The 17,388-nt window shown below is 41.6% G+C and overlaps 1 protein-coding gene across 2 annotated transcripts in view; it reads left to right on the forward strand.

Moving 5' to 3' along the window:
- Arhgef37 (Rho guanine nucleotide exchange factor 37) overlaps positions 1-17,388 on the forward strand; it is a 47,687-nt gene that overhangs the window by 1,097 nt on the left and 29,202 nt on the right. For both annotated transcript variants that reach the window (XM_013141201.3, XM_023560471.2), the window contains exons 2-3: positions 13,296-13,486; positions 14,848-14,971. In XM_013141201.3, the coding sequence (XP_012996655.1) occupies positions 13,307-13,486; positions 14,848-14,971 (304 nt within the window). In that variant the 5' untranslated portion in view covers positions 13,296-13,306. The remainder of the gene's footprint in view (positions 1-13,295; positions 13,487-14,847; positions 14,972-17,388) is intronic.

A 17,388-nucleotide genomic window follows, 5' to 3' on the forward strand; every position in this document is an offset into this window, starting at 1 on the left:
TACGTAAAGGTGTGTGAAGGATTGTACTGCTTAGTGTCTGACCCAAGGTCAAATGCAAAATACTCTAAGAGCTGTCTACTGTTTTTACTTGCTGTGTGTGTGCACGGGCATGTGAGGGAGGGAGAAAGAGAGAGAGAGAGAGAGAGAGAGAGAGAGAGAGAGAGAGAGAGAGAGAGACAGAGAGAGACACAGAGAGACAGAGAGAGACAGAGACAGAGACAGAGACAGAGACAGAGAGAGACAGAGAAACAGACAGAGATAGAGAGCGTGAGTCTGTCTCTGTGATCCCCAGCCTCAGCTCCAGCTCTGTGGTTCCGTGAGCCTCCCACCTCTGCCTCTCCAGTAGCTGAGACTGCAGGTGGGCCTGGCTCCCCTGCCCCTTTACATCGAGCCTGCACAATATGTTTTGCTTGGAAAGGGAGGAAAGAGGGTGCAAATCGGACACAAGCAGCACCCAGTCTGCGCAGTAATGGAGGCTGGCAGAGTCTCTGCGGCCATGCAGGCCTTGCCAACAGCTGGCTTTCATCCCACTTGAATCAGCAGCTGACTGTGGCAAGCACTGTCTTGGCTGATTCTGCTGTAGATCAAATCAATGGCTTTTTATTTAACTAATGAGGAGGGGTGAGCCTTGGGGGCTGTCACAGAAGCAGAATGGCATTTGTTGAGCTTATTGTCCAAAGAACATTGCTTGTTTATTGTCAGGCTTAGCAACTTTAAATCTGTGGATCTAAATTGTGAGGACAGGGCCTGGGTAGACCCATTTATAAAAAGAATTGCTCTTAAAAAACACTGTGTTGTCTCCTTTCTCTACCTTTTTAGGCTTTTCAAAAGAGCCAGGGAAATACGACTAAGGGCAAATAGTTACTGCTTAATTTGGGCAAAGATATTGCCACCTGTTTGGGGGATTACATTTCTCTCCCCATTTTTATGAAGGAAGATGTTGCTCATGGAGAGACAGGATGTGTGTGTGTGTGTGTGTGTGTGTGAGAGAGAGAGAGAGAGAGAGAGAGAGAGAGAGAGAGAGAGAGATATCTTGCCCACCCTCCTCCCTTCCAAACTGTCATTTCTTAATCCAAAAGAATCCTTTCTTGTCAGCATGGTGACTTTGGCATGTTTTTCTCTTCCTGGCTCTGTGATCTGATTTTGTTTCACAGTAATTTCTTAAAAATTAGAATGTTTGGCTGGGTGTGGTGGTGCGTGCCTGTAATCCCAACACTCAGGAGGCTGAGGCAAGAAGACTGCTGTGAGTTCAAGGTCAGCCTGGGCTACAGAGTGAGTTCAAGGCTAGTCTGCACTACAAAGTGAGACCCTGCCCCCCAACAAACGAACAAACAAACAAACATAGAATTTTGTGCTCCCTTGACCTTAGGTGCTCTATAGGTCAGTATAAGGCCATCACCCTATTTCAGGTACCTTATTTGAAACCACAGTCCCTCTTCTATTCCTTATAGGATATGATTAAGGGCAGAATTTCTCAAGAAATTATTTCTAGTACTCTTGCATTGGACTCCCCTGGAGATGTGTTAAAATGCCCCACCAAAAAGCACTGAATCAGAATCTTCAGGAGTGGGGCCAGTAATTTGCACCTTAGTAAGTGGTGCTCTTCGTGACTCTTACGTACCTCTGATTACATGTGTGTTGGGGTGGGGATTAGTGGGGTGGACTATGAACTCTCCTTCATACCTTTCTGTATTGTTTGTCTGGTTATGTGAGCCAGAGCCTCCTTCTTTATTGAAGCAAATGTTTTAAAATGTTGTCCAAGGGGGCTGGAGATTTAGCTCAGTGGCATAAGCACCTGCCTTGCAAGCAGGCTGTCATGAGTTTGATCCCCGGTACCGATAAAAAAAAAAAAGTTAAGTAAAATGTTGCCCCAAATAGCTATATGAGTGGCAAATAAGTGCCTTATTTAAAAAGTTGCTCAAGATCATTAAGCAGGGCTGGGAATTTAGCTCAGCGGCATAAGCACCTGCCTTGCAAGCAGGCAGTCGTGAGTTCAATCCCCCGTACCGAAAAAAAAAAAAAAAAAAAAAAAAGATCATTAAGTAGCAGGGAAATGTACATTAAATCCACAATGAAGTATTTCTTTGTGCTTTTAGGGTGGCTTAAATTTTAAAAACTGACAATATCCAGTGTTTTCAGAAGGTACAGAAACTGAAACTCTTTATATTGCTGGTGGGAGTACAAAATCATATATATAACTGCTTTTCAAAAACATTTTATTTTTTGGCTTTGCTGAGAATTGAGCCCAGGGTCTCAATGTGACAGCCAAGCACCCTACTACTGGACAGTTCCCTGTCTCTTTTTATTTTGAGATGGAGTCTTGCTAAGTCACCTAGGCTGTCCTTAAACTGACAATCTTGCTGCCTTAGCATCTCGAGTAGCTGGCATTCTAGATGTAAGTCACGGCATCTGACTTGTATACTCTTTAAAAAATCAGCATTCTCTTATAAAGTTAAGTATATACCTACTATGTGACCCAGACTTCCACTGTCAAGTCTGCTTTATTGTAATAGTAAAACAGAAAAGAGCCAGATGTTTATCTAGTGTGTTTATGAATAAATTGTTGTGTATCCATAGCAGAATACTGCTCAGCAATAAAAATAATGAAGTAGTGATACATTCTACCATCAGTGGATCTCAAAATGACTTTTTGAAGGAAAAAAAGAGTATATATTTTATACTTTCATTTCACATAAAATTCAAGACTAGTTGCTATCCCTCTCCTGACCTGAGATTTTTGGTGGCTTCCAAGAACCAAAGAGTTGTGCAGATTGTATTAATCTGAATCCATTTGCTACACTATCATTGGCAATTTGACCATTATTCTGTTGGATGCATCACATAATTTATTCATTAATTCAGTTAATTGAGCACCTATTATGTGCAGTATCTAGAGCCTAGGTAATGTATTTATGGATAAAGGAGCATGTTTCCTGTCTTCTCAGAGTTCACATTCTAGTGAATGAACCACTCAGTAATAAAATAAAGGGACTAAATAGAATAATTATTGGGAGGAAAAGGGTGAAGAGTAGTTCTTTGGTAGATGGGAGTCAAGGAAAATTTGTCTGGTTTAAAAAAAAACTTGTGAGATGGAGTCTCATTATGTAGCCCAGGCTGTCCTCCAGCTCACAGCAGTGCTGCCTCAGCTTCCTGGATGCTGGGATCACAGGTCGTGCACCACCATACCTGGCAGCTTTTAAAATTTAAAAAAAACAATTATTAGTACATATTTGTAGTACATAATGATTCCATTCATTGTGGGAATTGGTACCTGCACAACACACATTTTCATTCTTTTTACGTCTCTGTGTGGGTCTTGAGCAGAGAAGGGGCCAATTCTGGGAGTTTCTGTTTGTTCTAGTGGTGCAGGAGAAGGACCCCAGAAGTTTACACGTGAGTGGCCTTTGGGATGGGACGCACTGAAAGAATTAATGGACTGAATCAATAAAACAGGGTAGAACCTAGATGTTAGCACTAATCAACATCCCTTGAATTTGGCAGTATTTTGATATATTTATTTAGCTTCTCCTCCCTTTTTAAAATAATACTGTGGTTTATATCTGGATGTCCTCTCCAAAGTCTCATGAGTTTAGTGTCGGGGCTGATGGAAGGGGATTGAATTATGGGGTCTGACTTGCTGTCAGGAGGCGGGGAGAACAGTCCCTGAGCCAGTGACCTGCAGAGGTACCGTGTGGCTCCCTGTCCAGTGACTGCCTTCCTCCCTTCATTCCCGGGCCTCCTCCATGCCTTGAGCAGCCTTCCCCCCCCCGTTCCCCCCCAGCCTTCCATCAGAGAGTTTCTGTATTTAAGCCCACCAAACACAAAGCCTCTAAAAGCATGAACCAAAACAAACCTCTCCTTATTTTGTCAAGTGTCACGCATTGAGTTCCAGCAATGAGGAAAAGGACACAGACAAGCAGCTTTATTAGTTTTGAGGGTATACTGATGTCCTATTGCTGACCACTGGTGTCAGAGAGAATGGCGCCTTGCTGGGGCAACGTGAGATGCACAGGAGTACGGTATCTTTGATGTACAGATGTACTTGACTTCCAGTAAGGGAATGTAGGTACTCTGGCGTGACCTGCTTGTTTCTCTTTCCCTGTGCTGACCCCAAGTGATCCCATAGTTCTGATCTCCTTCAGGTCTTCTGATTAGTCAGGATTAGGTTCAGAGGCTCATTTCTTCCTTGTTACTCTAGTTTTGAAAGGGAAGGAATAATCAGGGTGACCATCACATTTCATTTGACTCCTTTGCTTTTAGTGGAATGATTCTTGGAACAAAGAACCAGGAGTGTTGAGTAATCTTTCCTTATTGCTGAAGGAGTTTTTCTTGCTGGTGGTACATGTCTGTAATTCCAGCACTTAGGAGGTTGAGGCAAGAGGATCGATGTGAGTTTCAGGCCATCCTGGGCTGCAAAGTGAGTTCAAGTCCAGCCTGTACTGCATAGTAAGATCCTGCCTTAAAACAAAACAAAACAAAACAAAACAAGACTCCAACTTGTTGCTGCATGTGAGTAGTTCTCTCCTATTTTATTTTTGAGTATTCAGTGTCATGGATATACCATAGTTTGTCTAACTGTTCATTTGTTAAAAGACATTTTAGTTATTTCCAGTTATTGATATTGCAAATAAAGCTTCTATGAATATTTGTATATAGGTTCCTGGGTGGATCTAAGTTTCTTTTCTCCAGGTTAGATATAAGGGAGTGGTGCGTATTTTATTTTTAAAGAAAGTGACAAATTATTTTGCAGAGAGGCTATAGCATTTTGCATTCCCTCCAGTAATGTATGAAAGATTTCGTCTCTCCACATCCTTGCTAGCATTTGATATTCTATAATTTTTAACAGCTTTATTGCGATGTAATTCATCCATTTAAAGTAAACAAATGGAAGTTTTTAACATCTATTTCTATATATCTAGGCATCCATCACCACAATCAATTTAGAACCTTTTTATCATTCCCAAAAGAAGCCCTGTACCTTTCAGCCCCATCTAATCCCCTACTCTTTCAGCCCTAGGAAATCATGACTCTTGTTTCTGTGTCTGTAGAGTTGTCTATTCTGGACGTCTTGTGTAAATGGAATCATAAAATATGTGGCTCTCCATGGCCGCCTTCTTTCACTTAGTATGACGTTTCCTAGATTCATTTGTGTTATAGTACACACCACTATGCTGTTCCTTTTTATTGCCAAACATATGGTATTTTTAAGGAAATCAGTGTGCGTTTCATTCCTGTACAAGTGTGCTTGTAGCCAGTGTGATTTTGAATAACAAAATGTTGCTAGAGAGATTTTACCAGGCCTAGGTGGGCCTGGTGCAATTAACCTACATGAAAATCAATGCTATTTTAAGCTTTTAGCAGTTGTCCATAAGGTATAATTTATGCTATTTATTTAACAACAGTTCTGAGTTGTGAGATCTGAATAGCTCTCCTGATAGTTTATCAGGATCTGTCCAGAGAAGCTGTGTACAAGGTAATGAATGCACGATGCAGGCCAGGGCAGCTCAGCAGACCACAGGCAGTTTTCAGTTGGTGGCTTGAACAGAGCTGTGCACCCAGCAGGATCTCACTGGGCCTTTTACCTTCTAAATAACCTTGCCCACCTCTGACGCTCACTTTAGGTACTCTCGGATCCACTAGCTGGTGTTCATTCCCAACACAGGACAATTGAACCACTATTGCAAGAACCATTTGTTTAGCAAACATGTAGTAATACACGTTGGTACTGTGAGCTGCAGAAGAGAATACAAGATCTTCCTGTCAAGCCAGAAAGGAAGTTCAGCCTAGTCCTGAACTTCCCATGGCCCAGGTCAAATGGGATGCATGCCACCATAAATATTATGCGATATTGTCTGGAAAATTTGTTATAAAGAACAATAGAATGACCACTCACATATTTATTTCCTAGCTTTGTTTAATTTTATTATTTTCATCATTTTGCCTTAAGGCTTTCTTAAGCAAATAGAGCATCTCGACAATAAAAGGAGAGAAAGGATGTATTTACATAGATGACTTAAATGAGTCCCCAGGGAATTATACTCAGTGACTAAAGCCAGGCCTATAAGGCTGCATACTGTATGATTCTCTGTCTATGAAATGGCATGATTAAAGAAAGGAAGAATAGCTTCCTAGTTGCCAAAGGTTTTAAAAATAGCAGAGCCAAAGAGTGAAAAGGCAGCCTGAAGGATACCTATAGTGATATTAAACCTTTCTGCCTGTATATGTATCTCTAGACAATATCCACAGAGTTACAAATATTAGTTACAAATAGTTACAAATAAGTTTAGAAAATAATATATTCTATGGACCTTTCTGGGACTTGCTCTGCTCCCTTCTTTACAATATTTGTGTCAACAAATTGATACATGAAGACATGGTTTAATTATTTTTCACTGTTCAGAATTCCTTTGGTGGATTACTTGACCAATTATACTGCATGTTATTTATCTGCTCTTGGTGAATATCAGCTGTTTCTAGTTTCCAGTTGTTCCTAACACTATTGCTACAAACATTCTTGTCCACATTCCTTGTATGTATGTAGAGAAATCCTTTGCAGATGAGAGGTATCTAGGAGCAGAACTGCTTGTCTTGACAGTTTGTGCATTTTCAACATTTCCAAATATTGCCAAATAGCTCTTTAGAGTGGTTGTAACATTTTACGTGATTGTATCAGTATATGAAACTTATTACCATTCTACAGTTTCATGGAGTTTGTAAAATATTTGCCAATCTAATGTGCAGGAAATGGTATTTTATTGTGGTTTTGACTATTCCCATTTGTCTTGTTACTAGTGAGTTGATCATCTTTTTATTTAGTTATTAAAGATTATACTTTCAGGGATCATTTCTATAGTGTTATTTGGTTATTAGCTATTTAAATTTCTTCTTTTGTTAATTACCTGTACATCTCTGTATTAACCAGGGTTTAGTTGGAGGTATCACAAGTCATTCTCTTAAGCAGAAAGAGATTTAAGAGGATATTGAAATATTAGGTCACTAGTCTGGAGAAGTGGGCCACAGAACAGGCTGTAGGGATGGGTCCCGAAGGAAAAGCCATTCAAAGGAGCGGTTGCCCTCTGCAACAACCAGGAAACTAGAGAGTTGGGAAACTGCTGACCCAGGTGCTGGATTCAGGATTCCTCTACTTCAGGCACAATCCATTGCATTGCCAGAACCGTTGACTTGTGAACAGTGCTGTACTTACTTGCCTAGTTAAAGGTATACGGAAAGCACTGCCTTTCTTCCTGGCTTAGTTTTAAATTCCAAGTTCAAACAAAACCATCTGATTGGTGGAGCTAAAAGTACACCTTAGACTCTCAGTAGTCAGGGAGCTGGGAAATGGGTTTTTAACTCTGATTTCGTTATAACAGCAAGACCCAATGAAAGGAGGTCAGACGTCAGGGTGAATGAACCAACATACTGTATTCTCAGCAGTTACCTTTGCCTGTTTTTCTATCAGATGACTTTGGTTTAATGATTCATGAGGGTTCTATAGATGCAAAAGTGTTAAACCTTTGCATATTACATTCAAAAACAATATCTTCTGACCCGAGTCCAGTCTTTTCCTTGATTATATAATTGTTTGATAAATTGAATATTTGGATATTAATGTAGTCAGATTTATCTGTCTTTATCAGTCTTTTCCTTTGGGATTTATACAATGTTTGTTTTATTGGAGAAATCCTCTCTAGCTTGGAAGCATAGAAAGTTTTTTTATTTTTCATCTAAAAACTTCAGGTTCACATTTAACTTTTAGGCCTTTAAAGCCATATAGAATTTACTTTGGGTGTGATGTCAGGTTGCATTTATTTATTTTCCTGAATGGGAAGCTAATTTTTCCATTATCCCTTAGACCATCCTTTCACTAGTGACTTACCATGAGACCTCTGTCATGTATCACCTTTACCTACTTACTATAGCCTGTTACGGGCTCTGATTTGTTTCACTGACTTTTTTGTTAGTGCCACCTGCTGAGTTACTGTGACTTCACAATAAATCTCACTACCTCGCAGAACAAATGCTTCAACATTTTCCCTCAGAGTTTCCTTGGCTGTTCTTGCCTTTTGTTTTATCTTTCTTTTTCTTGTCCCTGGTACTACTGGGGATTTAATCCAGGGCCGCAGTGCCGAGCTGTGCCCGGTTCTTTTTTGTTTTTTATTTTAAGACAGAGTCTCCCCAAATTGCTAAATTGCTAGTTGGGCTTCAATTTATCCTCCTGCCTCAGCTTCCCAGTGTGCTGGGATTACAGGTGTGTGCTACTGTGCCTGGTACCAGGATATTTTTGCCTTTTAATCTTCTGAGAGTTTTATTGGAAATGTGCTGAGTCAGTCTGGGGCAATTTTCATCTTTATGATACTGGATGTTATGATCCTCTCCATGATCATGTTACATTTCTACTTGTAATTAGTAAAGTGTAAAAAGTAGAAGATGGTTATGAAGAAAATATAAAGCTTTAGAGTAATTTTTAGGGTGTATTATAGCTAAATTCTAATACAAACTATTATAATTTCTTTCATAAGCATCTCATACATATTTTGCTTAATTAATATACTTGAATAAACTTTATTATTACAATTAATATACTTAAGGAATATACTTTATTATTACAACTTTTATAATTATGCTATCTTCCTTTAAATTATACTTATTAATGTTATTAGTATATATAGGAATACAATTTTTTTGACTAGTAATTTCTGACCAAACTGAGAAATTCTCATTTTTTTCTTACTTTTAGTGTTTAATTTTCATTAGTTAGGGGCTGGGGATTTAGCTCAGTGGCATAAGCGCCTGCCTTGTAAGCAGGCAGTCGTGAGTTCGATCCCTGGTACCGATAAAAAGGAAAAAGACAAAAAAAAAATTTTTTTTCATTAGTTATTAAAGCATATAATTTAAAGAGACAAATATTTCTGTTTATTATTTTAAAAACTAAGGCAGCTCATTCAAGAATTGTCCTCCTCTCTTTCTTTCTCCTCCAGCCCTTACCAGGCAATTGGTTCTACCTGTTAAGCTGATTGCTTCAGAGTTTATCTTATATCCTTAAATAGGATATTTAAGGAATTTCAAAACCTTTCTCTCTAAAAGGTTGCTATTTGAGTCTTCTGAACTAAAGTGCCAGCAGATGCATTGGAGAAAACCATAACAAATGTATTTAATCATAGTTTCACCTGAACCAGAGCATTCACATCAGGAACCCAAAGACGCAGGGGAAGCTATCTGATTTCTGCTTAGGTTTGATGAGGCAATAGCAGCCATGTGGAATATGACTGTACAAAAAGGGTATGGGATGATGGAAATAGACTGAGGAGAACCCAAGGCTTGTCTGTCCAGATTCCTCTTGACCCCTTGGTTGTAATGTGTTTTGCTCCAGGAAACAGGACAGGACCCTTTATCTTTTCTGCACAAAAATTATTACAATGATTATTTTGTTTGGTTGGTTGATTTCTTAGTTTTCTATGTATTACCACTGTAATTATACCTAAACACCAGATTCTGTACTAATTGAATAAATCAATGCTCAAGACACTCTAGAACCTTCTGGAATTCTCTAGACAAGACTGGTCTCTGCTTGGCACTGCCTGCATTCAACCCTAGATTCTTTTTTTTTTTTTTTTTTAACTTTTTATCGGTACTGGGGACTGAACTCACGACCGCCTGCTTGCAAGGCAGGTGCTTATGCCGCTGAGCTAAATCTGCAGCCCCACAACCCTAGATTCTCCATTCACATATCCCAGGCTTCTTTTGGCCCCTCCAGTGTTCCATCACCAGATTTCTATATCCTCCTCTTTCTTGGTTTATTTCTTTGTTTTTGTGCAACACATTCTCCATTAGTGTATGAAGTAAATTCCCCAGGCCTTCAGGATTGCACAGTTTCTCTTCAACATGTTTAGATGTGGATTTTTTTAAAAAAAGCTTCTTTTGGGGGCTGGGGATTTAGCTCAGCAGCATAAGCACCTGCCTTGCAAGCAGGCAGTCATGAGTTCGATCCTTGGTACCGAGAAAAACGAAAAAGACCAAAAAAAACCAAAACAAAACAAAAAACCAAAAAAAACTTCTGCTTTGGAATTGCATTTCCTAAATCTAAGTGTTTGTAACTTTTATACATTCTGAGCAGTTTTGTTATGGTTTAGATCTAAAATGGCCCTCAAAACCTTATGTTCCAAGATGGGGATTTTGAAAGGTGATTGAATTATGGGGTGTTACGGATTAATTCATTGATGAGTTCATAGCTAAGTATGCTGTGAGGCGGGAGGACCTGCTAGGCCGAGGTGAGTCATTGGCGGTGCGCCCTTGAAGGGTATATTTTCCTCCCCGGCACCTTGTTTCTACTCTTCATGAGGTAAGCAGCTGTCCTCTCCTGCTCTTCCAAAAATGCCATTTCTGCTCAGAGCCAGCTTTCCTGAACTGAATTGCCTGAACCATGAGCTAAATTAAACCTCTCCTCCTTTAAACTGTGGGTTCTGGGAATGTCCCAAAGATGGGGAAACTGACTAATACAAATTCCTAACCTTTTCTCTTCAAATATAGCCTCTCCTTGCTCTGTTTTTAGCTTCTAGAACTCATTTGTTACCTGGACTTTTTTTTTTTAAATCAGTTTCCCTATCCTTTAATCTTCTCCACTGTTTTCCATACTTTTCTCTGTTTGGCAGTCTGGATAATTTCTTATGACCTATTTTCTCTTTTTCCCTAAATGCTCTCATCATCTGTCAAAATCATTTTTAATTTCAAAGACTAAATTTTTAAATTTCTATATGTTCTGTTTGCCACTTTCAAAGTCATGTGTGTCTTTAATTATTTGGTAATATGTTTCCTTTTCTCTCATTTTTTAAGCTTTTATCTGATTAGTTGGGGTCTAATCTGTTGTTGTTTCTGTGCTGTTTGTTCACTATGGCATTCTTCTAATTTTGGATTCTTTTTTTTTTTTTAATCAGTACCGGGGATCGAACTCACGACTGCCTGTTTGCAAGGCAGGTGCTTATGCTGCTGAGCTAAATCCCCAGCCCTAATTTTGGATTCTTAACACATTTACAGGGCAAAGTTATCTGTGGCCTAGATTAAAGATGTAATCCTTCTCGAGACATTTTGTTTGTCTCTGAGTGTGGCCACTCAGAGTATATGCTGGCATCTTTTGTTTACATGAACGTTGCTGCTTTGGGACACTGGAACACATGTGATATAAATCTGAACTTAAAGCTCAGTTGGCTTGTGTCGGGGTTGGAAACCCTGAAGTGTAGGCCTCTGAAGCAGGATTTCTTTCTGCCCTCCTTCCCTTCCTTCTCTTTCCTTATTCTGCCTCAGACAAACTTTAGAAATTAGAATTTCTCTTTCCCAGGGCAGGTCATGAAAACACAGTCCCTCCCCGCAAAGCCAGCCAGAAAACCTGAAATATGTTTTTTTTTCTTTTTATCGGTACCGGGGATCAAACTCACGACCGCCTGCTTGCAAGGCAGGTGCTTATGCCGCTGAGCTAAATCCCCAGCCCCCGAAATCCTGAAATATTACTCAATTTTTCCCACCCTACTTTTCTGCCTAGAAGCTGGTCAAAAGAAGTTTTCTTGTTTTATAGTAGGTCAGAAACTTGCATTACAGAAAGGGTTCTGCCCCATACCAGAGAGGAAGGACTCCTGCACAGTGATGCCCGGAAGGACCTAAACAGACACGCCTCATGGAATTGCTTCACTGCCTCTGCTGGTAGCATGAGCTTAGACCTTTTGTTTTAATCCTATTTCGACATGCCTGTCCTGATTGTTTAATCTCAGCACAAAAATGGATAGTTTAGTCTGAGTCTTAAACTGAAGGCTCCCACGTCATTTAAAATGATAATCAAATATGTGTAGCTAGTCAGGTATGGTGGCTCAGACCTGGAATTCAACATTGTATGAAGTTGAGGCAGGATGATCACAAGTTCAAGCCCAGCCTGGGCCACTTGGAACATAGAGAGACCTTATCTCAAATTAAAAATAAAATACTTTGAGAATGTGGCTCTGTGCGAAGGCCCTGGATTCATGCCCCAGTACCAAAACAAACAACCCCTCCCCAACTATGACCAAATGCATTTGTTATGCTTTCCCATTGTTAACTTGTCTTTGTTATAGAAGAGTTGGTCCTGACTCTTCTGGTGGGCAGGAAAGGGATCATCCATTTTCTACCCTTACCTGTTACAGATTTTCAGAGATGTTTTTTACTCATATGGCGTACACACCAAAAAGGAGAAGTACTTTTGTCACTTTTTGTGAGGATGAGTGGACTTTTTTCCTGCTGATCCATCATTTCCCTGGGGGACCCCAATTTATGAAGGAGCTTATCTCCAAGTTTTCTGAGTGCCCATGCTTTCTCCCTTGCCCACGTCTCCACCCTAGGCCACAGCTGCATGAACTCAGCTGCTCCCTGCTCTGGTCTGGTTCCCCCTGGTTTGGCTCTTAAGATTTTCTTTATTCGCTTGCAAGTTCAGCCATGCAGTAAGAGGGAGGTTTACAGTTGCTGGGCCCTCTCTAAGTGGAAGTAAGGAGGGTTTTCCAGGTCATTTTATTCACACGAATATACTTTGTAGTTTTTAAATTTAGAAATAAAGGGATACTGAGAGTTTTAGAGAAGAAAATTACAGCTCGTAGCATGGGAATGCGAGGATCAGGAAAGGATGAAGTTGCGGGGTGGAGATGTCAAAGGGCACAGCAGGTCCAGAAGGGAAAGGGATGAAACCACACTGCAAATGTGGAGAAAAGCTCCGCCTTCTCCCGCTGGAGGGGAAAATGAGGTTGAATGAATCACTGAGCAGCAGAGAGCTATTAAAGTCTTACAACAGGGAGCACTGTGTTCCCGAGCTTTGTTTCAGGGACTTTAACCTGCAAGCGAGGCTGAGATGATTGTGTGTGGCTGGCAGTGGCACAGGGAGGCTTGGGTTTGGAAGGGGATCGTGGGGCCTGTGGAAATAGCCCAGGTGATAGGTTCTCTGTCCTCCTGGGGTAGTGGGAGGGAGGAGCCACTGGGAGAGAGGGGAAGAGGAACTGAGCTGAACTCAATTAAGAAATCTGGGCCATGAGCTGGAGAGAAAATAGAAGAAAAGCCAGGAAAGCGCGTTGTCTGAGTCTCAGAAAGTGAAAGGCAAATGTCAGCAGTGTGCTGAGCTGTTGTTCCTCATTCTGTCTAAACACTGCCCACAGATGCTAAGCAGGCCATCCAACAGCTTGAAGCTAAAGATGCTTTCAGGCATGTTGATGAATTGTTGTCTTTAAGTGAAGGACAACATATCCCAGTAGACCTCTCTGGAAGTGTCGGCGTGGTTTTTGTCTCTCCAGCACCTGCAGACATGGCCCATGGTGGGGCAGATGAGCCCCCCTCGGAGAGTCTGGATGGTGATGTTCAGAGCCCCAAGGACAGATCCTTGCTCCATCAGAGCCTGGCCATCAGGGAGCTCGTGGACACCGAGGTCTCCTATTTGCACATGCTGCAACTCTGTGCATCGGACATCAGGAGCCGTCTCCAGCAGGTACGTGGGAGAGGCCACTCACAGCCCGTCTTTCTAGGAGCAAACGTGGATCTGCTTCGGAGACTTCACTTTTGTCACTGGGGCAGGAAGCAGGAGGGGTGTGAAGTCGGACAGATCTGGACAGAATCCTCAGGACTGCTGGTTACTGGCCATGTCACCTTCAGCAGGGCCCTGTACGGCACAGTGTTAGTGTATTCATCTGCTAAATGGGAACAGGCACAAGCAAAAACTAAGTGTGCTGGGCTGGGGATGTGGCTCAGTGGTAAAGGTTTTATTTACCTCACAGACACAAGGTGCTGAGTTCGAGCCCCAGCACCACAAAAGCAAGCAAACAAACAAAAAAGCTTTAAAGAGGAACTAAGATATATCATGTACAGGAACAAATTCCTTGTGATCATTATGCATATCTAAATTGTACCAATAAACTTAATTATTAAAAAAAAAGCCCTAAGTATGCTAATGCATAAGCCCTTTTCCAGTTTAGAACAGATTATTTAAACTGACCTACATGCTGTGTGTTTCATTTGCAGGGTAGTGACATGGAAAATTTAACTCTCAGGGATTTTTATTGGTGTTCATTTTCAATATTTTTTCTGGTTTAGAGAAATAGAGACTCTCACTATAAAATTGCAAGGATGTGAGTTCCAGACAGGCAGACTGTTAGTGTGACATAGTCCCAGTCCTGACACATAAATACTGGGCTTTCAATTAGTGATTATTGAGTGAATGAAATACCAAAGTAAATAGCGTGGAGAATAAAATACCTCCTTCACCCTTCAGAAGTTATGAAGGCACCAAAAATATATGAATGTATGCCGTTATTTATTTTAGCAAAACTAAGAACATGCTGTACACGTTACTCAGCAGATACATTTCCTACCTGATTGTGCTTCTGGCACCTCCTTCTGTGCCTGTGTGTGTACGTAGATGTCCTGTCTCTATTTTCACAGTGGTGTAGCCAGGCTAGTCAGCCGTGGAGTTTGGAATGCATTCTCAGGGAGTGGTGGTAGAGGTCAGGTATGTCAGAGCTGGAAAGAAACTGGGTTTCCCACTGTCAAATGACAGATGGGGAAACTGGGAGGAAAAACATGACATTGGCAACAGGCTTAAGATAGATAAGTCCCCAGCTGACCTTTCCATCTGTGCTGAATGTCCATGTCTTCCTCTCCTTTTGTAGAGTAATGAAAATACCTAACTTGTAAGATTTTAAACCCTAACAAACATTCCACTAGGGCTGTCGGTCTTCCCACAAGTGGTGGACCATGACGAGCTGGGTGTTTAGAACCACTATGCGAAGCCTGCAAAGAAAGTCTCCCTGACTAGATGCTTGTCCACCTTTGTGACTTCTTTGTTCCTTTTAGCTCCCTCAGGGAGATCTGGCTATTCTGTTCTCCAACATCGATGAGATCATCCAGGTGAACAGCAAATTTCTGCATGGTCTGCAGGAGACAGCCTCCAAGGAAGAGGAGCAAGTGTACCTAATTGGTGAGCAAAAGACCTAGTGGGTGGCTGGTCTACACTTCCTGTGGAAATGTCTTCAGCTTATAGTCACTGTGGAGCTGTCCAGCGTTCCAGGGCAGTGAGGCTCAAAAGGAGTCTGTCAGAGAGAGCAGCAGCCCACAGATGTCTGGTACCCACGCCCTATCACCTCTCAACATTGTTGCGTGGATGATTAAGTCCCCAGTGCATGAACTTTGGGGTACACATTGAAACTACAGACCCTCATGGTGTTTCTTTTCTCTAGTGCAACTACATACTGGGTCACTACTCTGGCTCCTGCCGGCTCTTACTATGCAAGGGAAGCCCTTTTCCAAAGGATAACAAAAGCATTTCAAAAGATTTTTAGACCTCAGGCAAGCTGTCTGAGCAGTCTTTTTTTTTTTTTTTTTTTTTTTGTATGGGGAATTAAACTTAGGACTTAAGGACCTTGCGCTTGCCAGGCAGGTGCTTATGCTATTGAACTATATTTATGGCCCTCAAGCAGTCTTTTAACAGACCTTCCCCTTCCCAAAAATGAAAAGATAAAAGGAAAAGAAAAGCCTTTCCTTTGGTATCTTGTCTCACTTTCTGGGCATTCATCTTCCCTACACTCCAAGGACTAAATCACTCTTGCCCGAGCCACACTGGTGCGAGATAGTTTCCCTAAAACATTTGTCATACTCCAGGGTCACTTCTGCAAGAGACTTGCAGCTGACCTCCTACAGTCACAAAGACCCTCCCTAGCTGTAGCTTTGGGTCATCTTTCTCTCTTCCTGGCTCTGGCAGCTTCTCTTGGGAAACTCTTATTTCTTGGGATTGACTAGACTTGCATGAGGGAAGGGGCATAGTCCTGTGGCACTAATCCTACTCTGGGGACTTTTAGTGGGACTGTGCTTCTCTTGACATTGGCTGCCGTGCCTCAAGGGAGGCTGGTCCTGGTCAGAGGATGACTCTGTCAGTTGATGGGTTAGCTGGACTTCCTTAGTCCTTAGTCCCTGCTTCCTATTTGTGTGGTGTGGTTAAAACAGTCCTCTTTACCTTTACTGTTTCCTCCCTGGAAAGCCACCAAGTTCTCTTGTCTGAGTATTTATAATACCTTCCTAATAACTCTTTCTTCTCCTCCCCCTCCCCTCCCTCACCCCCTTCCCCTTCTGTTATCCCTCCCCCCCTTCTTCTTCTGTACTGGGAATTGTACTTATGACCTCATACTTGCCAGGCAAGTGCAGTGCTGATGAGCTATATTCCTAGCCCCCAATAACTCTTGCTTTCTTTCTTTCTTACTTCCTTTTTTTTTTGAGATAAAATTTTGCTATGCAGTTCAGGCTGGCCTTGAAGTCACTATGTAGCTGAGGCTGGCCTCAAACTCACAGTATCCTCTTGTCTCAACCTCCTGAGTGCTGAGTGTGCACCACCATGTCCAGTCCCTAGTAACTATTTCTGTTACTACTTTGTTTGTGATGCTGAGGATCAAACCTAGGGTTTCATGCATGCTAGGCAAGAGCTGTATCACTGAGCTGCATTAGCAGCCCTTCCCCCTTAAAATTTTTTTTTTTAATTTGAAAAGAGTCTCACTAAGTTGCCCAGGCTGGCTTCAAACTCAGGATCCTTCTGTTTCAGCCTCCCAGATGGCTGGGATTACAGTTCTGCACCACCACACCTTGCTCTGTCCTTATTTTTGACCCTTAGTTTAATCTCAGCATGGGACTGGACTTTTTTTTTTTAACTACTGGACTTCATTTTTTATAGCACTTTTAGGCTGATAGATGAACTGCTATGATCTCAAGAGTCAGAGCTGCACAGAGAGGTGTTTTCAGTGGGTTGTTGCTTTTTCTCTTTGATTCCTGCTGTGCATTCCATTCCTCCTTCTTCCCACCCTGTTCCATTCACACCTTTTAAGCAGCCAATCTCCTTCATTTCTGATTTTAGAATATGGAACACTTCATGCGTTAGCAGCCGTTCTTACACTGGGGTTATGCAAGTCTTCCCTGTGTTTTTCCAGCTTTAACGAATGCAGTGCAGAAATCAGATCCCAGCTCTCTTGCTCAAAGAGAGCTTCCTGCCACCTTCAGAATAAAGCAACACCTTGCTGCCCCTCACTTTGAGCCCCTGGGTGATGTGACTTTGACTTACCGTCTTGTTCTTCTCCTTTATAACCTTGCTTACTTTCCCTCAGTTGCTCTTACCTTCTTGCTGTTGCCCCCGTGCCCTCTCTAGGCCTCCGCCTAAGGATTCCTTGTGATTTCTGACAGATACCACATCTTCATGAAGACCATCCCTAAATAGAACCCTAACACCCTCTGGCTCTGTTCGGCTTGGTTTAATTCATTCATATGACTCAGGATATACGTAGTGAGCAACCATCCCTTGGCATCTGCAGGAGACGGTTATAGGATCTTTACAGATATCAACATCCACTGATGCTC

The sequence above is a fragment of the Cavia porcellus genome, unplaced genomic scaffold, assembly GCF_034190915.1.
Source record: "Cavia porcellus strain 051 isolate PalLab524CR breed Dunkin Hartley unplaced genomic scaffold, mCavPor4.1 scaffold_21, whole genome shotgun sequence".
Classification (NCBI taxonomy): domain Eukaryota; kingdom Metazoa; phylum Chordata; class Mammalia; order Rodentia; family Caviidae; genus Cavia; species Cavia porcellus.